Raw genomic sequence first — 25,983 nt, 5'->3', positions numbered from 1 at the left:
GACCACCAAGCTCTCCCGTCTTCACAGTAACTCGCAGGAGCTTCTTTCATTTAACCCTTCACATTCAAACAGAAACTGAATTGGTAGATTCGAAGGATTTATTTCTTTGGAAATACAATTTAAATCAAGTTATTTTGGTAAAACTAATGAAAAATATAACTAATAAAAATAATATATTTTTTAACGTTTTTAAATATTATTTTGTAGAATGTCTTAGGCGGGCCTAGAGGGCCCTGACGGCTCGCCACTGTTCATATCTCATAAATGTATGATACACAAATGTTCTGTTGTACAATCAGATGCACCTGTGTACATATTTCTTTCTGTAACTAAAAGTGATTTAGATAAATAAAAATAGAATATAGAAAAATAACAAATACATTTACATCAGCTGCAAAAACAATCATTTCCGGGTTTATATTTTTATACTTTTTTTTACAGTGTAGGCTACTGCCTCAAGAAGCAATGAAGGATGTGATGGATGAAGTAACAAATATAAACAACACTTGCTTACAAAAATATGTACATATATGAACAGATGCCTATTGTGAACTGAATGTATGTCCTTTAATCAACAGATACTGCATTTGAAACAGACATTTTAATTTCACTAACTACATGCTGGTGAGACCAAGAAGCTTTTTCACAGAAGATATTTTGATGTCACAGCAGGAAAAGCACAATGTCAGAAATAACATGGCTCTGTTGTATTCCCTGTAAGCTGTGACAGTGAGCCAGCATGCACAACAGGACCCTGAAGCTGAATCAGTTAAATTAAATCCAGCCATCAATAATGGTAATGTTTACACCTCTGCTTTTGCTGCTTTGACATTTCAATTACAATCACCATGTTGAATTTAGCTACAACTCAGGCAGAAGAAGCTAGTGAGCTGCAGTTAAGTGAATGGACCTTTTTAAAAAATACTAATATTTGATGCCACAAAGTCTGGATGTTTTTGACAATATGCAACATTTGAAGGCCAATGTTAACACATATGTCCTTTGTCCTAGATGTCAAACTTACTAATGGAAAAGAAATGAACAAAAACGATAACTCGTTAAGACAGATTAAAGGGCTGGTTCACTTGTATTTCAAATATACCTCACCCCTTTAAATCCCACTTAACTACTAAATGAAAAGAGAAACTTGCAAAGCACAGACAGACAAATGTACAAACAAAATGTGCAAAAAAAACAAAAACAAACAGACTGCTTTCCTGTATCTGTTGTCACGGTAAAACATGGCTGATTCGATATGACAATAAATATCTAATATGTCACATCTCCTTTCTCTGAAAATGATTTAAATACAGCCTGGAGAAACTGAAAGAAAAAGTGACAAGTGTTTGTACCACTAATGTCTCTTGGCACATTTGTTGATATGTTTGAAGTTCCAGCTTTAAACATAGGGTGTTGTACTGAACAGAGCAGCACTCCTGCAGCTAGCAGTGATCAGTGTCTTGCTCAAGGGCACTTCAGAAGGGCTCATATTGCATTCCTAACCCAGAGCTTCCTGATAAAGGCTGGTTTCTTCACATTTGAAAGTTCCAGGTAAGACTTCCAGCCACCAGCAACAGCAGACCAGTAAGGTTTGGGGCACTTGATGGAGTCGTACAACTACTGGTAGTTACTTCCAGGGAAGGCGATGGACTTTCAGTACTAGCTGAACTGCTTCCTCTTGACTCAATCACAGAGGCCCCTTTTGTTGTAGAAGCTCTTGGAGAAGGAGCTCTTGTTGTCCCCATTACATCTTCAGCCTTTTCTTTTACTTTAACCCCAACGGACGCTCCGTCTTTGGGGGACTGCTGGTCTGAGACCTCCCCGTCTGCGGTCTTGTACCACTGGCACTGGAAGTCCTTCTTCCAGATCTCTGCTGGGTCTGGTTCGGCTCCTTTAGTGTTTGAGTCTGGCTGATCTGTGGCTTTTTCTGCCTCTCCCTGAAAGAGAAAATAATGTTCAACATTAGAAGATGTTTCTTAGATTATTATATTATTTAGGGGGGGAACCATTTATAATATCATTGTGGAAATGAAATTGGATAAATAAAGTCGGCCTCAAATTCAAAGGAAAAACAAATGTCATGGTGTTCTGCGGTTATAACATTCTTCAGACTCCACATCGTGTTGTACTTTTTATGACAACTGAATATCCTCAAAGTACATCCAGACATTTCCAAGCAGTGATAAGTGTTCCCAGGGAGCACTTTGTTCCTGTGTTCCGGGCTCCAGCTAAACTTTATCCATTGTACCTCCTCTAATGTTTGCCTCGCTGCTTTCTTACTGTCCAAACACAGAAGATCCTCAGGCAACTGCTGTTGTCTTGGTTATCTTTATCTTTCGTGAGTTAAAATTAGTTGTTCCGTTTCCTACTCTTCACACCGAAACACAAGTTGAGAACATGTTTCTCTTCCTACACCTTTCAAATCTTCGGTAGCAAAGGGGAGGGATGTCAACGAGACTGAGAGATTTTATGATCTTTTCAGCACATACAGTAGTACTAGGCTCTTGTATCTCACCATTGTATGGGTTTGTTAACTTTGACGCTGTAAAAAGCAAGTCCAATTATCTGCCTCGGCCCGCGGCAGATAATTGGATGGCCTACCTGCATGTCAGCTTTCCATCTCGTGCACAAACTTATCTCGTGCCCTCATTGGTCACGTGCGCGTTCGTGTGTGTTGGTGGAGGGGCTCTGTAAGGAAGTCTGAAGGAAGGGGCAGATTTTTTTCGGTTGTGTACTTTCAAATTCTAGCGCACTCGAGCTGGTTTCTCCATTCTTACCTACCATACCTTTTAAGGACATACTGTACAATCCAGAGGCCAACATGTAGCTAAAACTGTGGTTTGCTCAATTTAAAAGCAAGACAAAAGACAGCCTACAAATAATTATAATGTTGAATCAACCTGGCCTGATATCAGAGAGAATAACACTCAGTTTCGAATCCTTCGTCGGACATTGCGTCTACCAATATTTGAGTGGAGACCAAAGTATTTGCCTGAACATAACCACATTTTTATTTCAACACTGTAACGTAGCCATGCAAACATACTAGATTTGCCATAGTTTTAAAAGTGGAGAGGAGCAAAGGAAAAATTACAAATAATTTAGGAAATAAAAATACATTTTGGAATCAAAGTTGTCATAGCCAATTTACTAATATTCAACATCCCAAATGCTTGACAACGCTGTCAGTACCTCCTTCGCGGTTATTGGATCAATGGCTTTTCAACCGAGGAATCAATGTTTCGTGTCAGGATGCCAGATAAATCACTCAATTTAGTGGGTGAATTCAAAGCTCTGGAGCCAGAATGAACTCCTCTCTAAATACAGTTATCATAATATTCTTTAAGTACTTGGGGTTTATTATTGAGCAGTTGCTAAAGTCTTAAGCTACGCGTAGCCAATTAACTGAAAACTGAAAGTTATTCCGTAAGGCTCTTAGAGTCACCCCACGAAGAAGAGAACGAGCCATAACCCGAGTGGGCATCAAGCTGGTGGACAGGATTAATGGTCACTGCAATTTAATAGTATAAGAGTATACAGGGCTTTATAAATCTGGAACGGATACATCCTTACATCTTCCTTAAAATCACATTCTCTCACCTTTTCTGTCTCCTTCTCCACCACTTCCGATGGAGATGGAGATGGAGGTGTGAGTGCGGAGGGCGGCGGGAGGTGGAGGTATGCCGAGCTTTCTGGATTTTGACGAACACATCGTCCCTTTCCCTGGCACAGAGAGGCTGAGCAAAGCAGAGTTGCCGTGGTTACGTTCATGGAGTAGGGTCCCAGTACCTTACGGACGAACTCTGCTAGGTCCTGACATTCTCTCTGAGAAGTAGATGGGTAGATCGTAAATAACGTTTGTACTTCTTTTGGATGAAGAAACTGTTTGCCCACATAAAGCCATTTTTGTAAGTAAAATGGTAAAGCTATGGATTAAGAAGCTGAAGTCCATTATTTCCTTTATAATACTCAGTGGCTGGAAAAAACATGCAGAGATATTTGTGGGTGTACTGTATGCACTTTATGCAAATGTATAGGTTTATACCTCCGTCTTAGTCTCACTTCTCTCCCAGATGACAACTCCGGCTGTTCCCATGGCAGCACTCTCTCCTATGGTGCTGACCAGGTCTGCCTGTTAACAAGAAAGTATTCAAAGAAGCTGTAAAAGTCAAAACACAGCACACTGTTTTTCAGCTATCCTCTGTATTAGTATGAACACCATTATACTTGTTACCAGAGGAATCTGTTTATTTCACCCTTAATTCATTCACTGAAGATCAGAGTGCAAATCCAAAAATCCTTTCTTATTGTTTATTTTCCAATATTCCAAGAGATTTGAGAACCTCTTAGAATAATTATTGCTATAATACAACATGATTCTGATCAAATACCGGACAATAATACCTCACCTGTGACAGGAAAGTGTTAGTAGAGGCGTAGACACTCTTGATCAGTGGGAATACAGGAAGATCAAATGCCGTCCCACTCAGAGACGAAACTCGTAGTGCTTCTTTGATTTGACTGGACAAATAAAGCCTTGCTCCAGAGGTACCACCCTATCAGAAAAAGTGGCAGATTTATATATTGTATTGAATATCTGGCTTTACAAAGGTGTTGGTTTATGATGGTTTTGACAAATTCACAAGTCCTCACTGATAATCCAGTCATGGTGTTTTTCATGTGCTTTTTTGGTGTTACACTACAAGTAGTCTTTTTGCAGTTGAGTAACGTTGTTAATGTTCGGCGGACTAGCTGAAGTGCCACGTGCGTAACTGTCATGCAGCAATCGTGTAGTATTTGCGCGTTCAACTAAATAACGTTTTGGGGGCTTTGCCTTTGGTCTGAACTATTTGGTAGGACCTCAATCTTTTATTTTAAACACATTTTTCTTCATCCAAATAGATTTATTTTGGTTGTTTGTTTAGATGATGCAAAGAAACACACATCATACAATTTGCAGGAAAATTAAGTTGCGTGTTTTACAGATGACATCAGCATGGTTTGCGGAAGTGGTGAAAAATATTACATCGTATCGCAGTCCATGCAAGACATAATGTTCACTTGTTTATCCAGTCTCCAAAAGGTACTGCAATGCTCTCAAGGGTCAAACTATTTTATTCTAGAAAATTGGGCTACCAGTTGATTCTTTACCGAAAACAGAAATCTCAAATGATAGACAAAAGAACAACACATTAACGTTACCCACCTGCATCTTCTCCAGGGTGAAGAGAGGGTAGAGAGCGGAGCATCGTTTCCATAGCCACAGAAGCTCATCGTTAAGGGCCATCTCCGTAGCAGGGCACTGGCTGGTGTAATTGGCTAATATGGTCTGGGCGGGATCCCCGCTGTAGCAGCTGGGGTAAGGGGAGACTCCCCATAATGCTTTGGGCCTCAACCTTTTGACATCCCGTAGAGTTTCCGTCATTACTGCCTGCGCTGCTGCCTCGAAGTCCACCTGTGACAAGATCAATAGAACCTTTTTCAGTGCCCTCAGGACACTTCCTCTTTTGTGATCTGAAAACGTGCAGCTCTTCAATCTTCTGGTTTTATTTTTTTATTTAAATGAAAGCTCTGGAAAATGATGCAAATCAGTGAGCAGGACAGCTGTTGGATTGACAGGATTTTTTTATATGTTTAAATAAATAGTTTGACACAAAACACTATCAGATATTTGCATACAAAGTGTCTTTGAGTTCCAGAAAAGCGCTATATAAATATAATTTATTATTATTAAATACGTAATCTATAGGAGAGAAGTCCGGTTGTAGCACGAACACTATGACCTAATCACATCCGGAAACATGCAGGTAAGCAGTCCTTATTGCATATAAGGACTTATTAAGACTTAAGGACTTATTGCTGCATAACAGGCAGAGGGCATTGGCCGAATCATTGTCTCTCAACTCTAACTCCATTCATGTGTCTACAATTGCTAATCAGATTAAATACAATCAACTGCACACAGGAAATACAGGTGTTTGCCTGAATATCCGCAACCTACATTTAAACCCTAAAACTATTGACCGCGCCCAGATGCAAAACTGATTGGCGATAGACGGGATAGTTATTGGACTGGCATCGCAGAAGTTAACTAATTAATACTCTACATCTCGTTTGTTTAATCCAGGGGTGGGGAACCTTTTTCCTCTCAAGGGCCATTTCAATTTTTTCAACATCCTCCGAGGGCCGTACAAATTATTGACCTCTGCTTAAAAATCACAGCCCATTCATTTGGCCTTTCTTTCATGTTGTGCAAAGAAAAAGCAACCTCTTAATCCAGATATCTTGCCATGACTCACGCATGCATGCACGTGCACGGTTGTGGCATGACCACCAAACAGAAAGATATGGACACAAGATGTGTGCAAATGTATTTAATTTCCTATCCATGTGAACATGATTTAAGTGGGGGGGGCCTATCTCCTCTAGGGGGGTCCGGGGGGCATTTTCCCCCGGGAAGATGTTTTTTAAATATTGAAGTTAAAAGCATCAATCTGGTGCACTTTGAGAGCAAAATGAAGAGATCTATGGAAACATCTCTCAACACCCATATAAAACGGAACTGGAAGCAGATTTTCTTTTTCTTTATGGATATTTTACAAATCACTCTCCTTTCAAACTGTATTCTTGTTTATTAATAACAACTTTTTTTTACTGTCATAGTATTTTATACCTGTTTACTTTATTATCTTATTTTTTGATAACTATAATGATCATATAAAGATGTGCCTTTACTTCACTGGTTGTAGAAAAAGCTTCTTATAATCGTTAGCTTAGCTAGCTAACCAGATGCTAATAACAACAAAGTTATTGACTGTATGATCAGTATGACAGATGAACAGATCGTCACTGGGCTTTCAACTAAAGACACAGCCACGCAAAAACTGCGGCATGTGTACGGATTTATGGGTACTGCAATTTTTTGAAGTCCCGGAGTGGCGTTCTGGTGCTCTCCGTCAGAATTGCACCCCTGTCAGACGAGACATATACCACGTGATGACACGTTAGGCTCGTGTTGTGTTCAAGGACCATGACCGTTGCCAGGAAAAACAGGCACTTGCTTGTTTAATTATTTTGCAGTCTAGATTTCTTTAATTTTTTTCTTTTTTGCGTGTGTTTATAAATTACCTCGAGGGCCATACCAAATGGTCTCGCGGGCCGTATACGGCCCGGGGGCCGGAGGTTCCCCACCCCTGGTTTAATCCATAGAAAAACTGAGTTGTAACAGTGACTCTGTGATTAAGTTGCAGACTATTTCTGGACCAGGCACAGTCCCTTTGCGTCTCTGCCAGTTGCTGGGAAACTTAATTGGAAATACAGAACTCCGGAATGTCCAGTACATGACCGCCTGTGTTTCTACACTTTGGTTTTTGTATGAATTAACCAAAACTATAACATGGTATTTATTCATTTTTGCTACCTTTGGACAGAACCCAGCTACCTGTCTCATCCTGTTTCCAATCTTTATGCTGATCTAAAAACACGTGTTAAAAACATGATAATGGTATCGGCCTTCTTCTAAAGGCAAGAATATGAAGGAGCCTGTTTTCCAAAGTGTAATGTTAAATTGTGGTTGGACATATTCCAGTCCAACCACATTTTAACATCTATTTGCATACATTTAAACAGGAGATAATAGTCACCTACTATGTTAAAAAGGCTCCTTGTTTATAAAACCATTTAAAATGAACAAAATCAAAGTAAATCTGTTTTTACTCTTTGTTGTAAATTATGAATCCTTGTTTCTTCTCAGAAAATCGTACACTTTGTCATGTGAGTCATCACATTAAGTAATTATATTCTGTCACTCTTCTTTCTTCTGTTCCTTACTCATATCTCTCCTCCTAAAAGGTGCTCACATCAGAAAGAAATATAATTGCCAACATAATACCGATTCTTCAGTTTAATAACCAAAAGCAAATGGTAACATAGTGATGTTATTAGCCAAAATAGGTATTTGTAGCAAAGATGTTTTTTTGAATAAAGAAAACACTTTTGGAAGTGTTTTCCTCCATCCAGATCGTACACTCTTCCCCGTCAACCACCAACAACTTTAAAAGCTTGCTCTCCAATAACAGCCATAACCTGACAACCTGACTTTTTATGTTCTCTTATCTTTCCTCTTATTATTTTTGCAAGTGTGTTTCCTACCTTGTTCCTTACCTCCATAGCTGTTTCTTCTTCTGCCATTTACCCATTTTATAGGTCATTATGCTTAACTTGTCTTACCTGTGACCACCTCTCGACCTCCTCTGGGGTCCAGCTCGGAAAGAAATTCTTCATCAGGTTTCTAGATGCCTCTAGACACATCGCCTGCTTCTCTCTGTTTCTTGACCACTGGGGAACCCACTCTGCCCAGCGCAGCACCCCCAGCCCAAGGTACCTTGGGGCAGGTAAAGCTGCCTCTATGTCCTGCTGTGTCTTTTGAAGGTGGTTGTCCAGCCGTGTGTGCTGTGGTAACCCGCCATTGACCGGTGTGTCTTTATCTATAAAATAAGGGTAGTTCCCCAGTGTGTCCTCGTAAAAAACGGCCACACGGCCCTCCCGTTCCATCCCATAAGAGCTTGGATCTGGCCGACCAGAGCAGGCAGAGTCAGAAATACCCCAGAAGATGATAAAAGGCTGTCCAGACAGGAGAGGGGGACGGGCTGGCTGGGGTGGACCGGCAGTTCCCAGGTCAGCAAAGGCAGCAAGCAGGAGAAGGATGGGCAGTAAAAATGGATGCTGCACTTGAAGGATGGCTGATGGAAAAGTCCTGCCATTGTAAGGCGTCAATTTTAGTTCTTGCTTTGGGTCTGGGCGCGTCCGTGGCTCGGTCCACGCCATTGGAGCGGCCACCTCTCAGGATTTCACCCCTTCAAGCCCTCACAGCCAATCATGTTCCTGTAAATTATAGAGAGGAAGTCAAACCTTTATCCATAGAACGATATGGGCAAATAATGAGCAGGAAGCAATGAAGGTCCGTAGTATAATTCCCCTGTATCATTTGCTGCTGAACAGCACGTACATATCACAAAACATACAGGATCTTATCCTGGGAAACTGTATCTTCAAACACAGAAGAAAAAGTCTCAGGGTTTTGTCCTACATGAATCTCCTGATATTTGCTTCCATCTACTCTATATTGAGCTACACCCTATTTTGTATCTCTCATCCATGCAGGGTCGGCTCTAGAACAAATCGAATGAGGGGGCAATCATTTACCAAGGGGGGGCACACACTGCCGTCAACAACCAACACACAAACACCAATGCAACTTCAAAAAACATGCTGTAAAGTCTATTGTCTTTCACACACATTGCAGGTGTGTAGTGCTATTGTATAGCGCACCTATGACTTGTGCATACATGCACGGTTGTGGCACGACCACCAAAACAGTAACATATGGACATAGGCCACCATACAAAAAAAGTGTGCAAATGTATTTAGTATCCTATCCATGTGAACATGTTTTAGGTGGGGGTGGACCTAACCTCTTCTAGGAGGGTCTGGGGGCATGCTCCCCCGGGAAGATTATTTTTAAAATATTGAAGTTAAATGCATCAATCTGGTGCACTTTGAGAGCAAAATGAAGAGATCTATGGATAGCCTACATCTCTCAACATCCAGATGAAACAGAACTGTACACAGATTTACTTTTTCTTTATGGATATTTTACTAATCACTCCCCTTTTAAACTGTATTCTTGTGTTACTGTCCTATAGTATTTCATACCCGTTTTTCATGTATTCTCTTATTCTTTAATAACTATAATGATCATATAAAGGTATTCCTCGCAAATACTTGTTTACATAAATGGTGACCAAACCGTTTGAGACCCACTGAGATAAGTGAACCTACACTAAAGTTAACTATCTAAACACTGATACACACAATCTCTTTTTGATTCTGTCACTAACTCTGCTTCTGTGAACACTACAGTATGTGACTCTGAAAAACGTGTGTTGGAAGACCCTTTTAGTTCTACCCCTTTTACTGTTGATGTTGTTCGTGAAGCTTTAACCAAGTTAGATCCTAAGAAACCGGCTGGCCCGGACAACGTAGAACCTTTCTTTTTAAAGATAGCTGCAGATTGTATTGCTCCACCTCTCACTACTCTTTTTAACCTCTCCCTCAGCACTAACACAATTCCAAAATTGTGGAAGTCAGCGTATGTCCTGCCTTTGCTAAAAGGAGGGGAGGCCACCTTATTAAATAACTATAGGCCAATCTCTAAGTTGTCAGTTCTGGCTAAGGTTCTTGAACGCTTAGTGAGTGAACAGGTAAAGGTGTTTTTATGTACAAATGACATCCTGTCTAAACATCAGTCAGGCTTCAGAAAACAACATAGCACCATCACTGCCACAATGAAAGTGGTGAATGATGTGGCGAGTATTTTAGATAATAAGCAGAGTTGTGCAGCTCTATTTATTGACCTTTCAAAAGCGTTTGACACCGTCGATCATCACATTTTAAAGCAGAGGCTAGCCAGTATAGGCATGTCCAGCCATGCAGTGGGTTGGTTTGTGAACTACCTCTCTGAAAGGTCCCAATGTGTTCACTTTGATGGGCTGTCTTCTGAGTGGTTAAACATTGCTAATGGTGTTCCCCAAGGTTCTGTTTTAGGTCCACTTTTATTCTCCATATATATCAACAGTTTAGGTGAAAATGTGGATGAAGCTACTTTACATTTTTATGCGGATGATACCGTGTTGTACTGTGCAGGTCCCTCCATTAAGGAGGCTGGTGTTAAATTACAGGATGTTTTTAACATTATTCAGGCTCAGCTCTCTGAACTAAAGCTTCTTTTAAATGTTGATAAAACCAAGGTAATGCTCTTTTCTAAAGCTAAAAAGACACCAGAGCCTGTTTTAGATATTGTAACTACGCAAGGAATAAAACTTGAAGTGGTTACCTGTTACAAATACCTTGGTATCTGGCTTGATGATTGTCTCACTTTTAAACTTCATGTCAATAACCTGCTTAAAAAGCTGAGGGTTAGGCTAGGTTTCTTCTACAGGAACAATTCCTGTTTCTCGCTTGAGGCCAGGAAAAGGCTAGTCACTGTGACCTTTTTACCTGTGCTGGACTATGGTGATCTGATCTATATGAATGCACCTGCCAATTGCCTGGTCAAGTTAGATGCTGCGTATCACAGTGCACTGAGATTTGTGACAAACTGTAAAGCATTAACCCATCACTGTACCCTGTATGCAAGGGCTGGTTTGCTTTCACTAACTGTACGGAGGCTCAGTCACTGGTACATTTGTATATACAAAGCCATGTTAGGGAAACTTCCATCTTATATCTGCTCCCTGATCTCACGGAAAATTGTAAGTGGCTACTGCCTGAGATCGAATGCTGTGGTTTTATTAAATGTGCCAACTGCTAGGACTGTCTTAGGGAAGACAGCTTTTAGATGCGCAGCTCCTCTGTCTTGGAATAGTCTGCAAATTAAATGGGAACTGAACAATCTGGTGCCACTAAATGTTTTTAAAGCTCGGTTGGATGCTACTCAATCGGAATCTATAGGTACCTGTTTATGTGGATAATTATGTAAATGATGCTGTATGATGTCCTTTTGTTGTTCTATTTATGTTTTTATGTTTCATGTGGAACTACTTGAGCAGGTCTCCCTTGAAAAAGAGATCAATGATCTCAATGGGATTTATCTGTCTAAATACAGGTTTGAAATGAAATGACTGAGAGAGTCCTTACCTCACTGAGCTGATGTTATAAGATCCTCTCAGTCTGACAGGAGAGGACTCTCCTCCACCTTGGTGTAGAAACAGCTCTTTATATCCGTTAGCATAGCTAGCTAACCAGATGCTAACAACAACATTCCATGTTACCGCTCGCGCACTCACAAAATGCGCTCGTGCCACACACACACAGAGCCGAGCTTGAATGAAACACAGAGACCCAGAAGTAGGCTACTTGTACTGTACTGTATATCGTATTATTTTCGATGGCTTTACTGTATAATCAGTGTAACAGATTAACAGATCGCCACTGGGCTTTCATCTAAACACACAGCCACGTAATGATAACAAAACAAAGGTCGGGGTTCATTGGTCAAGCAACACACCAATCAGAGAGCAGCAGTGAGCACACCTCAGGCTGTGTTTTATATTTGTATTCTTTATTTCTGATGTATTTCACACACGCCGACCCTGCATCCATGTCTTATTTTCAAGGATTCTAAATTGTCCCTTAAACTGCTCTTATCTTCTCTACCATACTTTATTTACCCCATTGTAAGTGGGTGTAGTTACATCTGTGACAGATTATAGATTTCTCATTGGTGCCCCCAGTCACACAGAGAAATAATTTAGTGTAGTTAATATTTGATTCACTTAGTGACGCTCAGTTGTAGTCCAGGTTTTAAACTGGTTGGATCGGGTTCAACGCTGTGACAAAGTGTATCTTAGGGGGCCAAAGTAAGAAAACTTCCTATAACGACTCATCTTCTTCATCTTGCTTTACACTGACATGCTGCAACACCAGTGACTGCTTGGCAGTTCTCCATGCCCCAAAACATAAATAAATTAGAAACAACATAAATCCATGAACCATTTTTACATAACCAAGTTGCTAACCCAATGTTAATCTCATCAAACATGGCTTCTCTTAACAAATAAATACTCCTTTCGTAATTATAAATTCCACACATTTATCACACCTTATTTCTCGACCAAACTAGATTTTATTTTAAATCCCAATTGAGCTTTCTTCCAGTCAGCCGGTTTCCTTAAGTAGCCAACTCCATAACTCAGGAGCAAATATGTTCTGGCAAAACTTCCCATTGATTTCCTCCATACAGTATGTATGTATATTTGTGCATGCATAAAATATTTCTTATAGGACCTTTCGCTCTGATTCACACATAGCCAGGCCTGTGGAATAATCAAGTGTAAGACACGCGCTACTACTGCAGTACTACTGTCCTATATTTAGTACTTTTATCAATAATATAATTTTCTCTGGAAAATAATTAAGATTTTTACCCCAGCGTGTGTTACACTGCATGATTTCTCTAACATAATCATTTCCATCATAAAGAATTGCAAAAAGGAACCAAGGAATAGATTGAAGTTGTTATATATTGTAATTCCTCTCTGCAGTAACATTAGTTGTCCAACAACAACTTGTCTTGTGTTTTGCGTCCAGACGCTGGCTTGAGTTTCTCAGAGACCTCACAATTTGTTAGCATAGTGTAACTGAAGCAATTATCACACAAATTATTTGTGACACATCACATTATAATTTGCCTTCAGTATCAAGGGATTGACAGCCATGTGAGACTCAGTCAGCTAATGAAGATAATGATGAATAAAGTGCTTATAATGGTTAGCAACAAAGTATCCGGTCAGAGATACATTTCAGGATAAAGGGGGAAATTTAATTTTATGTAGTACTTCATTTTTGTTGAATTTGAATTTTTGATGTTTCAAATTGATATTTTTGGATTCACTACACTTCAGATTGACATATTCTACTTTTTCTCCCCAAGAGGTACCTGACAGTTGAAAATTTTTCATGCAAATCATGCAATAAGCTTATTAAATGTTATGCATTTTTTGAAGTTTAAACGAACAATTTGGTAGACCGCCTGCTATTTTAAAGTACTGCCTACAGGTAAATGCATCAATAATTAAACACAAACACACACAGAAGAGGCAGGAGAACTGAGACTTTGAAGATAAGCTCTGCAGTTTCTTCCCCCCAGTGAATGATTGTGTGCTTATATATAAATTAGGGCTGTCAAACGATTACAATTTGTAATCAGATTAATCACAGTTTAAAAATTAATTAATCATGATTAATCACCATTCGAACTATGTCCAAAATATGCCATTTCTTTATGTATATTGTTGTGGGAATGGAAAGATAAATGAAAGAAGGCGGATATATCCATTTAATACAGTATGTATGTTTATTATAACATTTGCTTGTGTGTCAAAATGAAAGACAGCCCACACACCTATCAATCATCAAACCGTGGGGCAGGGTCGGCGTCATGGGGGGTCATTCGCGGGCCATGCCCCCCCAAATGAGTCACTGTGCCCCCCCAACGCAGGGTGGGCAAGCCTTGCCACTTTGCCGTTTAAAAAAAAAAAATCATATAAGTGAAAACGTTTCCACTAAAGGTTTTTTGTGTGAAATACGTCAGAAATAAATAATACAAATATGAAACACAGCCTGAGGTGTGCTCACTGCTGCTCTCTGATTGGTGTGTTGCTTGACCAATGACCCCCGACTTTTTTGTTGTTATCATTACGTGGCTGTGTGTTTAGATGAAAGCCCAGTGGCAATCTGTTAATCTGTTACACTGATTATACAGTAAAGCCATCGAAAATAATATGATATACAGTACAGTACAAGTAGCCTACTTCTGGGTCTCTGTGTTTCATTCAAGCTCGGCTCTCTGTGTGTGTGGCACGAGCGCATTTTGTGAGTGCGCGAGCGGTAACGTGGAATGTTATTGTTAGCATCTGGTTAGCTAGCTATGCTAACGGATATAAAGGGCTGTTTTCTACACCAAGGTGGAGGAGAGTCCTCTCCTGTCAGACTGAGAGGATCTTATAACGTCAGCTCAATGAGGTAAGGACTCTCTCAGTATTTAGATAGTTAACGTTAGTGTAGGTTATCTCAGTGGGTCTCAAACGGTTTGGTCACCATTTATGTAAACAAGTATTTGCGAGGAATAGGCTACCTTTATATGATCATATAGTTATTTAAGAGAATAAATGAAAAACGGGTATGAAATACTATAGGACACAAGAATACAGTTTAAAAGGGGAGTGATTAGTAAAATATCCATAAAGAAAAAGTAAATCTGTGTACAGTTCTGTTTCATATGGATGTTGAGAGATGTAGGCTATCCATAGATCTCTTCATTTTGCTCTCAAAGTGCACCAGATTGATGCATTTAACTTCAATATTTTAAAAATAATCTTCCCGGGGGAGCATGCCCCCAGACCCTCCTAGAGGAGCTTAGGTCCACCCCCACCTAAAACATGTTCACATGGATAGGATACTAAATACATTTGCACACTTTTATATGGTGGCCTATGTCCATATGTTTCTGTTTTGGTGGTCGTGCCACAACCGTGCATGTATGCACAAGTCATAGGTGCGCTATAAAATAGCACTACACCCCTGCAATGTGTGTGAAAGACAACAGACTTTACAGCATGTTTTTTTAAATTGAAGTTGCGTTGGTGTTTGTGTGTTGGTTGTTGACGGCAGTGTGCCCCCCCCTTGGTAAATGATTGCCCCCCCCATTTGATTTGTTCTAGAGCCGACCCTGCCGTGGGGTCTTAATTCATTACGTGTTGATTTATATCAACAGGGGGGGGCTAGTGGAGTACTTCGTGACCACAGAGTGTGAACGTTGTGATCAGCTGTTTTAGCGCAGTTCTCCAGTGAAGGGGGGGAGTCTCCCTCCGCAGCCGGTTGGCGTAGTTTTGGCACAATTCCGTTGTACAGACCAACGTTAACAGCAGCCCTGTCTGTGCACACGGAGACCGACTCTGTCGTCCGGTGATCTAACCGCCTTCTGGAAAAGCTTCCCAAGTACGTCGGTACGCAAATGCGCTTTGTGACACAAGTGACGGTACGCATTTCAGATTACGCACATAACCTGCGTACCAGTTATGTGCAGTGCTGGAATTGGGCCGGTACTCACCGGTACGCAGTACCGGCACTTCTGGTTCTGACCCATGGAGTACCGGCACTTCTTGCTCAGTACCGGCATGCTGGCGGTACTCCGGTACTCATGCACCGTGCCAGTACTCAACACTATCCCGCCGTTCTTATTATACATCCATATATATATATACAGCCGCCCGGTACTCAGTAGATGCGTCATGAGGTGCCGAACGGACATTCTCATCGCTCTAACCGCTGGAGTTTCACAGCGGCTGTCAGCTGTTTACTCCTGTCATTCAAACAGAACGTGCTGGAGAGGGGGCGGGGCTTATCTTCTCCATGTAAATACTGTGGTGGAAACGACTATGTCAAAATTAACCTATTTGACCGTGATTTAATAGTAATACACGTTTCAAAATAATAATAATAATAATGCCGAAGTAACAACATACTGAAAACTGTTAGTAAAACCATGTTTTAATGCTTTACAATTTACATACCTAGATGCACGTGTGTTGTGTTTATGCAGTGCAACTCCCACCCAGTGGGTGGCTATGTAGAGTGATAGAACAGAGCAGGCACGCCCCCGAGAGAAGGAAAGCAAGTCACGTCACAAATTAGCATTTCTAAAATGTTAGCGTGGATTAATAAAAGTGCAAAAAGACAGCGGTTGTCGCCGGAAGAAACTTCAAATACAGAGAATGCTGTGCCTGTGTTGGAAATTGTGTCTGATGGGGAGCTTTCTTTGGTTGATCCTCCTGCTCCAAGTTCTAGTGCATTAGCATTAGCACTAGCTCCGCCGCCTCCTCCAGAGCCTCTAACGTTAGCTGCTGCTGGCGCAACTGCCACCACCAACACCGGGCAAAGCGATGCACCTGACTGCTGGACAACGGACCAGGTGCAATATTTTTGCAAGACCAATGCATGGCTCCTTCTTAAAGATAAGAAGCTAGGATGTCGGATATGCAGAGATGTCAAATCTTTGGGAATACACACTGGACAAGGACTGAAACTGTCAACTGAATGGGGTGAGTGTGCAGTGTCTCATTTCGGTGTTGACAAGGGCAAACAACAAGCTAGCCTGAGAAAAAAAATCAAAGAACATAAAGAATCACAAGCCCATGTAAAAGCTGCTGACATCCTTACATCTGCTTCACGTGAAACTATTCAACATCAAGTGCAGTCTATGCATAAATCTGAATTAGACACCACTATCAGAGTTTTTCGAACGGCATATAAAATTGGCAAACATAGCCGGCCATTCACAGACATGCCAATTGATTTGAATGTACAGAAACTGAATGGGCTGAACGTGGGCAGGGTTTTGCACTCCAATAAAACCTGTGGCGAAATCATCGACCACATAGCTCATGAGCTGAAGAAAAAAATGGCAAAAGACATTACAGAAAACCAAAGAAAACTCTGTGTTTTGGTCGATGAATCTACCACTATTAGTGGTAAAACGGTGCTTGTTGTGTGTCTACGCTCAGCATTAGCTGATGCTGAGCCCGAAACGTTTTTTTGGGAGCTGATCGAGTTGGATGGAACAACGGCTGATGACATCACAAAGGCGTTAATGGAGTGTCTTGGAAGAGATTTTAACGAGGACTTTTTAGGTCAGTGTTTCGTTTCTTTTGCATGTGATGGGGCTTCAGTCATGCTAGGGAAGAGAACAGGCGTTGCTACCCAGTTGTGTAGTAAATTCCCAAGCCTGTTTGTGTGGCACTGCTCCAATCATCGTCTAGAGCTGGCAGTTGGGGATGTGGTCAAGGAGGTCTCAGGGCTCAATCATTTCCAGATCTTTTTTGACAAACTCTATTCCTTGTTCCATGCCTCCCCCAAAAATCAGAGGCAGTTAGCGCAGTGTGCGCAAGCAGTCGGACAGCGTCTCCTGGTGATAGGGCGTGTTTTGTCCATCCGCTGGGTGGCTTCAAGTGAAAGGAGCGTCAGAGCAGTCTGGGAAAACTACCGAGTGCTTCATGATCACTTCACAAATGCTGCAAACGACACGAGCAGGGATTCCAGAGACAGAGCAAAGTACAAGGGCCTGGATGATGTGCTCACATCTGCAACGTTTGTCAGCAATCTGGGACTGATGTACGATGCGCTCACAGAGCTCAGCGACCTCTCTCGGCAACTCCAAAAAAGAGAGATGACACTGCCTACAGCAGATAGGCTCTTAACTCGAGAAATACGAGTTTTTTAATCCATGGTCACCATGCCTGGCCCACACATGACTACAGTTCATACAGCTCTAGCTGAGAAGTCCTTCAAGGGTGTTGCCCTGCGTGAGAATGGCAGGCTTGTACAGATTCATGCAGGTCAGTTTTTCCGCAGTATGGTAGAGAATCTGAGACACAGAATGACTTCCACAACCTCCTCTCATGTCAGCACAAGAGAAATCCCATTACATGGCCGGGAGGCCCGGGACAATCAGCTAATCCAGGACATGAAAGTTATCCATCCTGGAATTTGGCCTGAAGAGGAGTTAGACGTACAGTATGGGGACGTAGAGGTGCTATGTTTGTGCGAAGTGCTGAAAGTGGACAGAAGAGAGACTGTTCAGGGCTTTCGCGAATACAAGGAAACCAGGGCATCCCGTACACCTGCTGCCATGGAGCCTCTACTGAAAGCAGTCCGAACCATCGCTGTCTCCACTAGTGAGTGTGAACGGGCATTCAGCTGCATGAACGATATCCTTACTGCAAAAAGGAATGCTCTCTCTGTCAGCCGACTGTCCAGCCTGGTTTTCATTAAATGTAATGGACCATCACTAGGACAGTTCAATCCGGAACAGTATGTGAGGTCCTGGCTGGCAAAGGGAAGGAGAAGTGCTGATGAAAGAGCCTGTCCAGCTCCAGCCCCTGATACTGATGTCCCCAAGGCCTTCTGGAGCCTTTTCTAACAATGTGAAGTATATTGCAAAGCAGCTCACCCAGTGAGAAGACTTTTGGCATAATGTGCCGATTTGTACAGATCCTGGAGATAGAAGGACTTCAGACCAACCAGGGAGTTATCTGATCAGCTTGGTGTTCAATGTAACTCTTTACCATGGCTCAGACTTTGTTACTTGCAGTTACAGTTTCTCATTTTAGATTGTGCAAATTTTGCATTTGTTTTTACATGTTCTTTGTTCATGCTCTTTATCATTTTTCTGAGTTGGAAAGTTAGATTGCATCATAGTTTACTTTATACATATTTGTATTCTTCAGTGGTGAAGTATATTGCAAAGCAGCTCAGCCATGTGAGAAGACTTTTGGCACTTTTTCGTTTTCTGAGTTGGAAAGTTAGATTGCATTCAAAATGTACAGAAATACTTAATTTTGTTAAAGCTTTTTATAAAAAATGCTTCTGACCAGAGCTTTGTTTCCTTGTCATTAATGTTGAACACCACCAGAGGGGCTCTCACCTGAAAGGTCTCTGCTTCATGTGTCTTCAGCAGAAGATCTAGACTTTGATTGCTATATTTTCAGTTAATATTGACCTTACTGAGCTTTAGCCATATCCGCTGCCTATCATAAAAAATGTTAAGTACAGTGAACCTTTCTAAAATATACAGTAGTAAAGAGACAAACCCACCAGCATTATAGTAGCCAAATTCTTGTTTGTGGGCTGTATATATAAAATTGACTTGAAAAAGTTGCTGATTTTAGAGTACTGGCACCTTTTTCATTCCAATTCAAGCACTGGTTATGTGCAACGCTGTACTACAGCAAAAGTATTCTCCGTCGGGACTTCCTGCAACAACACCACGCCGTTATCTTGATTCTGATTGGCCAGGAGACATTATCAAGATGTTCTATTGAGAAGACGATCACTACGTGACAAAAGTTTTCAAAACCGTTTCTGGTCTTCGGTATTTCCAGACAAGTGACTACTGAAATCAATCTTACTAACTGCTGTCTGTGCAATTTACTCTGCGCGAGTTGGCGGACTTTATTTTGCTTACTTTAACATCATTTTTCATGGTGGGGCTAAGCCATTTCTTGGTATGGGTGTAGCCTACCCCAGCCATACCCTGGCGCTGCCACTGATGGCATGTATGGGGCGGGCCATTCTGTACATGCGTTAAATGCGTTAAATATTTTAACGCAATTAATTCAAAAATGTAATTACCGCCGTTAACGCGATAATTTTGACAGCATTAATATAAATGTATTCCACTTAGCATCATACAACTTTACGCTTAGAGATAATGAAAGACATAGAAATATAGTGACAGAACACCAAAACAGTGCAGTTTGGACTGATGAATAAAATCCTGAACATCCAGATGGCTTTTTAGCAACATTTTAGGAGAAAAGAAGGTGAAAACATCATCATGTATCACTGGAAAAAATAATCAGTGTTTTTCCAGGATGGAGGTTTTGTTTCCTGTCTTGTAATTTGACAGGAAGTATTTGAAATTAGGCTCTGCTCATGTGACAGACAGAAACAGGAAAAGCCCTTCTATATGAAAGACAGGTTGCTGTCAATAATGGGCCTGATTAGCGCAGCCTTCAGCCAACTGAGAGAAATAAACAGTGTTGTTCCACAGTTACATCGACTCTGCACGAGTTCAACAGGCAGCGCAAGATATGAGATAATGAGAACGGCAATCACCACCAACTGTTTTTCTTTGTAAATGATGTGGGTGGCTGAGTGGCAGCTTTGCGTAGGCGGGACAAACTGGAAAAGAAAACTGAGGAGTTGCTAATTAACTGAAAGACCAATGTCACAAATGTTTAGTGTCTTGTAATGTATGTGACTAATCCAGCAGTACCAAAGTTACCAAATGGAGACAACTAAGTTTCAAAATGTTCTAGATTGGATGTAAACGGTGGATTTACGCAACTATATTTCCAATGGAAAAGGAGATAATGATATTGCTGGCAAGCGAAAGTCACACTGAATGTAATAAATATGTGTTTTGTGTCTTTGTTAACATTTGTCACCGCCACTGCAACTGTTGACACCATTGGTAAGATGGCCAAACTGCAATAACGTACCTCCTGTAGTTTTAACAATACCACACCTGTCCCTTTAACCTTTCAATATCTTTGTTCACACAATTTCTTCCTCCACACCTTCATTACAACTCCCCCATGCCCGCTTGTGAAGGTGCGTCTCACAGTATGATAATCTCTGCTTTAGATTCTCCAAGACTTGGAAGTCTTCTTTTTTATAATTTTTAAACTTATTCCCTCAATTGTCAGTCTGATGATGATGGTGGATCGATAAATTGAGTTGAGGCTATATGGCTGTAAAAGCCGAATAAATTATCATTATAATCCAACTATTTAGCTATCCTAAGTGCCCTGTTTGGTAGTGTCTTGTTATTTATCTCCACACATTCTTTCTGAATCTTTTTCCCCCATGCATTTCCCACAGAAAAGTCCCATAACTCTCAGGTTAAAGGGGACATGTTAGAAAAAAACCTCCACTTTTACTTCACTTATATTTGGGTAAATAGAGTGGCTCCCAACCCACCAACTGTAAAACAAGTCAATCCAGTTAGTTTTCTATGTGCTGCCTCAAGTCAGAAAATATTGTTCCTCTCCTTCATATGTCAAATGCAATAGAATATACTGCTCCCATCTGAGTATCTCCATCAATGGCTGGAGAACAACTTTTGCAGTTCTGAAGCCAATCAGAGCAGACAGAGGGTAAAAAACAGATACATTCGGACCACCAGTATGAGAAAAATGAAGGAATTTAAGCTTTAGGAAACCAAAAAACAAGTATGAACCTGAAATTGAGTCTTGTATGTTTCCTTTTAATGGTCTGTAGCATTTTTCCTTCTTTATCTTGTTTTAGCTACACCCGGTCCCATTTTGGAGAAAAGGCCAGACTTGTTAGCAAGGGAGCCTTTCTCCACACCGGCATGCCTTCTAACAAGCAATTACAAGAGAGAATAAACACTGATTTAAGACTGGTGGTGCAGACAAAGTGCATCTCAAAATGCCAAGGGATTCTCGTAACATTAAATATACTACATTTAAATGAATACACATAAAGCTTTACCTTTCCCCATAAGAGGCTCTGCTCACCCTCACAGCTGATTATAACCATATGGTGCTATGTTGGAAATTGTGATGTCACCAAGAGATTTGTCAATAAAGTGCTGTCTGCACACGCCCACACGCTCCTGAAGGTCCTATCAGGCTAAAGTGAGGACACCTGTGAGGTTGTGCAGGGACGTTTTATTTGAAACATAATCACAAGTTATGTTTAATATTCGATTCAAAAACTTAGACATGAATATTTAACATATTTAAAGAAAAATGATGACCCTTTCAATGCATACATTAGCATTTTATTTTAAAGTAACCCTTTTTTGGAAATGTGTAATGTTGTCATAGGTTACAGTAATCCAGTTGATTGACACATGTTCCTCCTCGGTCCAGTTTAAGTATTTAACGTTTGTACGTTCTTATCCTCACAGACTTCCGCAGAATGCTTGAATAAGCTTTGAGAACACCAACATTATAATCCACTAATACCTAGAAGGTCAGAGTTCACAGATGCACTGCTAATATCCCAGTGTTTCTAATTCCATCACGTAAAAAATGTGCCAAAAAACATAAAGAAAAATAGGGCAGAATGTTTTTCTTTAAATTGTTTGAATATTCCAAACCTGTGAAATATAAAGAGATTTTTTATTGAATTTGATGATTTATTTGTCCTACCTTATAAAGAGTATAATTTAAAGATATTACAAACATCACCTGCCAGTTATAATCTGTTCCGAAACTGCTATTTGTTTTACTCCATTAACTTCCATGGCATCATACTGTATGTGATCCCTCACTCACTGGTGAGTGGTAAACGTAACAGCTGACTAATCTGTTCAGACAAAGCCTCTGGTCTGTGTTTACTCGTCTGTCTGGAGGGAGCTGATCCCGAGCCCACCGCCTCCGCAGCTCACAGCAAACACCCTCAACCATAATCATTATACACTATGGAGCCGGTCAGTTTATATATTACACACTCGCTAAGATGTTCACTTTTAAAATTCAATTCACTGAATAATGCATTATGAAACGCAAACATTCTGTAGATTCTTAATAACACACTTTAAACATATCAATAAGTAACATGTATTTTGACGGTGTCCTTCAGCCAAGATTCAAAATAAGCATATTTATATAGCATTTTCTATTTGCAATTATTTCATTTTCTATTGTGTTCATTTTGATCTCACAGCTCATTTATCTGCTCATCTCCCATGAAAGCCGCCACGCTGTGCCAATATAGCAGGGAAAATTAATCTATTATTTCAACCTGCTGGCAATCTGATTTGATCTCGTTGTCATCAAACAGTGTTCAGAAAATCTCTTTTTGAGGTGAACTTAACTCAATGCAACACATGCTGATTAGGTTACATTTAGACCTCAGGATCTTGTTTGAAATCCGGAAGCTGCGAGCTTAAGGTCGCATTTGGCTGCTGCTTTCTATTTCTAACATTGACTACCGGAGGTTGGCTACATTGTAGACAAACTGGTTCTCCTTTTGTGTTATGTGTCAAGTGAAACCTTTGTTTTATCAAAAGACCTAACTGTGTTTTAGTTTCAAACCGTTTAAGAAAAAAAGGGGCACTTGGTCATGTTTTGTTTAAAAAAACAAGCCTGAAGGGAAGAAGTAGTTTCTCCTTATTGGGGCAAAATAACTGATATTCTACTTTTGAATGTTTGCATTGTAGTTTGTTCTGTTGCTGTAGTTCTGTAGAGAAAGCAACGGAAGGGTCCAATCAGGATGTGGAATCGGTTGAGATTAGAGCCATGAATGCGTCACTCCAGTCTGATGCCCAGAAAAGAACCATGCTACCGCGAGTCAAAACATAGTACATTGGTTTAAGTGTTTAGGGGTTATAGTACGTTTAATGGTGGACAAGCAGTCCTCACATCCTCAAGACTTCTCTTATCTTTTATATTGTTAATAATATATATTATATAGCAGTCTTCCTGAGGAGTGTGTGAAGAGTTTGCAGTGTGTGCTCACTGACGATAGTTGCTTCTGTTTGCTCAGAAAATGGATATCAAAACATCTGGAAGAATTGTAAATTGTAGGAGCCACAGGTTGTTGCCATTTTCGCTCACTGACGACATTTTTACACCAAGGAGTCTAAAGATAGAGATGTCAGTCGAGCACTCGTCACATCACTGTCAGGTAATAATTTCTCTTTGTCCAGCAAATTGGACCAGTGCATGGTACAGATACAACCACAGAAAGTATCTGACATTTACTGTGAATCATCATGGCCTCCAGGAAATGAAATCTCGCCCAATGTCAGCTAGTGTTAGCTCCTGCCCCAAAGCGATAGCAGGGCATTGTTAATGTATGAATGGATGGACAGTGTATATAAGATATCTTAAATTATTTCTACATAATTACAATGTCTTACAATTGTTAACTCTCTGCCGTGGTCCTTTTTTTCACAATATATTATTATGCTATAGTATAAAACATATAGAATAGGTCAAGCTGGCCTTCACAACTGTGATGGCAGGTTCAGAAGTGTTTAGCTTAGATGTGTTTGATAACCTTTGTGGATGTAGTTGTGATCAATTCTGGGTTAATGATGACACATGATTTTATCTAGAAAGGTTCATCAGTTCATCCACTGACACCACTGAGGTGAGAGTGAGGAATAAAACACGTTAAACTTATGCAGTTACAGTTACATTCTTGATTTAAGATTAACTTAAATATATATTTTGTTTTAAATCCACAATATCAGTTACCCTTATATGAAAACTTTTCCCATTATTAGAAACAATTCTATTTTAATGGCATTTTTAATGACAGCAGTTTTTTAGTTCTTAATTTCTAAGACATTAATTTGACTTTGCTTTTAGGGCCATCGTTTCTGTTTGTGTTGCCCTTTCCAAACAGTGACTCAAAGTAACTATAAAAACACAGACATGAAGTCAGTGTTGCATGTCAATGTTTCACAGTATTTATTTAAGTAAGATCAAACTCCTTGCCTTGCATTTGAGGGTTATCGTTTAGAAAGTGAAAAAGACGTCTTAATTATTTTTACCCTATTGGTGCAAATTAGCTGTTGAGCTAACCCTGGCACATTAACATTGATGGTGCTAAATGTCCCTGTTGAATAATTTGCAATGCCCCCTAAATAGATAAACAAAAATGCAGAGATTTTATAACAACTGCAGTTGTGCCCACTCAAATTCAATGGAGGTCAATGCAATTTATTATAGCATAATGCATAAATGGGAAGGTTATGATAAAGCATAACACATTGAGAAATAGGTTTACCTAACCTTTAACTTAACACAGAACAGCTCCATCCAAATAACAATTATATTATTTGATGCTGTTCATTCCCTTCTGTTCAGGCTATAATGCTTCTTTTAAGAACTTGCAAACACTTTACTTTTTACTAAACCCAACAATATCTTAAGGCCACTGATTTAAAATGAAAACGTTTCCCTAACAAGTATGTGTATATGTTAACTTCCTGCCTGGTTCCAGACCTTTGAATGGCTGAATATGTATTCATTGATTCAGACAGAATAATGACCTGAAACAAAATGGAAATTCAGATTAATTATGAGGCTCGTCCCTGACCAGATGGCATGAATACAACATTGTGATTGCATTTGATTCAAAATATGGAGATATGTGCTGTTGTGTTATCATGTATCTAATTCAGATGTGAATCTATTCAATGTTTTCATTTGGCATTTTATCTTCTCTACTTTATTCATTATACAATATTTGTCATTTATATATTGCTTGTTCTAATGTTTTTTGCGTAAACCACTGGCTAAATCACTTTACTTATATTACATTTGATCAAATAACGAAAGTTCCACCGCCATATCAAGTCAAGAGAAACTTACCGAGGCCGGGCTTGTTCCTGTATTTACTCCTCACCGTCTGGACATTATTTGAGTAACTGCTCCTGACAAGGCAATCCCTTATTCCTCTTTCTTCTGTTTTACTCGTTACTCTTCCAAAGAGAGAAACCAAGGAATCCTGCTGGATTTGTGCGGGCATGGATAAGCTGTGCATGTATAACATGCAGCAAAAAGAAGCCTGACATCTGGAGGACAGAGATAAAGAACGAGATGGAGGGAGATATAGAGACAGAAATAGACGAGCATTTAAAAGTCAGATACAAGTGTCAGTGGGGAAAGAGGAAGAAGGAGAAGACAAACAAAGAGATAAAAGAAAAGCGAGAAGAGGCGCTGAGGGTGTGAACTGATGAGTGGGCAGGTGTGTGTGTGTGTGTGTGTATCTGACTTTGCCTTCACAGCCAGGCTAAGCTTCCTTACTGGGAGGTGGTAAGCAGGGTCAGTGTCGGCCATGACAACTCACATCGACACCGACCATAATCCCATAATC

At 40.3% G+C, this 25,983-nt stretch overlaps 1 protein-coding gene across 1 annotated transcript; it reads right to left on the bottom strand.

The window, feature by feature from the left end:
• Positions 1-718: 718 nt before the first annotated feature.
• On the bottom strand, positions 719-25,905 carry si:dkey-72l14.3 (Glyco_hydro_56 domain-containing protein). Its single transcript, XM_034209390.1, has 7 exons — positions 25,479-25,905; positions 8,230-8,883; positions 5,207-5,455; positions 4,410-4,556; positions 4,046-4,132; positions 3,601-3,825; positions 719-1,937 (listed from the first exon to the last, which is right to left on the bottom strand). The coding sequence occupies exons 2-7, from the start codon at positions 8,824-8,826 to the stop codon at positions 1,533-1,535; spliced, it is 1,710 nt and encodes a 569-aa protein (XP_034065281.1). The 5' UTR covers positions 8,827-8,883; positions 25,479-25,905; the 3' UTR covers positions 719-1,532.
• Between the last annotated feature and the right edge of the window lie 78 nt (positions 25,906-25,983).

This window comes from Gymnodraco acuticeps, unplaced genomic scaffold (genome assembly GCF_902827175.1).
Source record: "Gymnodraco acuticeps unplaced genomic scaffold, fGymAcu1.1, whole genome shotgun sequence".
Lineage (NCBI taxonomy): Eukaryota > Metazoa > Chordata > Actinopteri > Perciformes > Bathydraconidae > Gymnodraco > Gymnodraco acuticeps.
The sequence above is the reverse complement of the archived record's forward strand: the minus strand, read 5'-3'. Positions and strand labels throughout refer to the sequence as shown.

Excerpts from the sequence above, each read along its gene's own strand:
- si:dkey-72l14.3 (XM_034209390.1), bottom strand. The coding sequence starts at position 8,826 with ATGGCGTGGACCGAGCCACGGACGCGCCCAGACCCAAAGCAAGAACTA. Across the intron at positions 4,133-4,409 it reads CTAACACTTTCCTGTCACAG|GCAGACCTGGTCAGCACCAT; the intron begins GTGAGGTATTAT and ends TCTTGTTAACAG. Across the intron at positions 3,826-4,045 it reads GAAGTGAGACTAAGACGGAG|AGAGAATGTCAGGACCTAGC; the intron begins GTATAAACCTAT and ends TCTACTTCTCAG.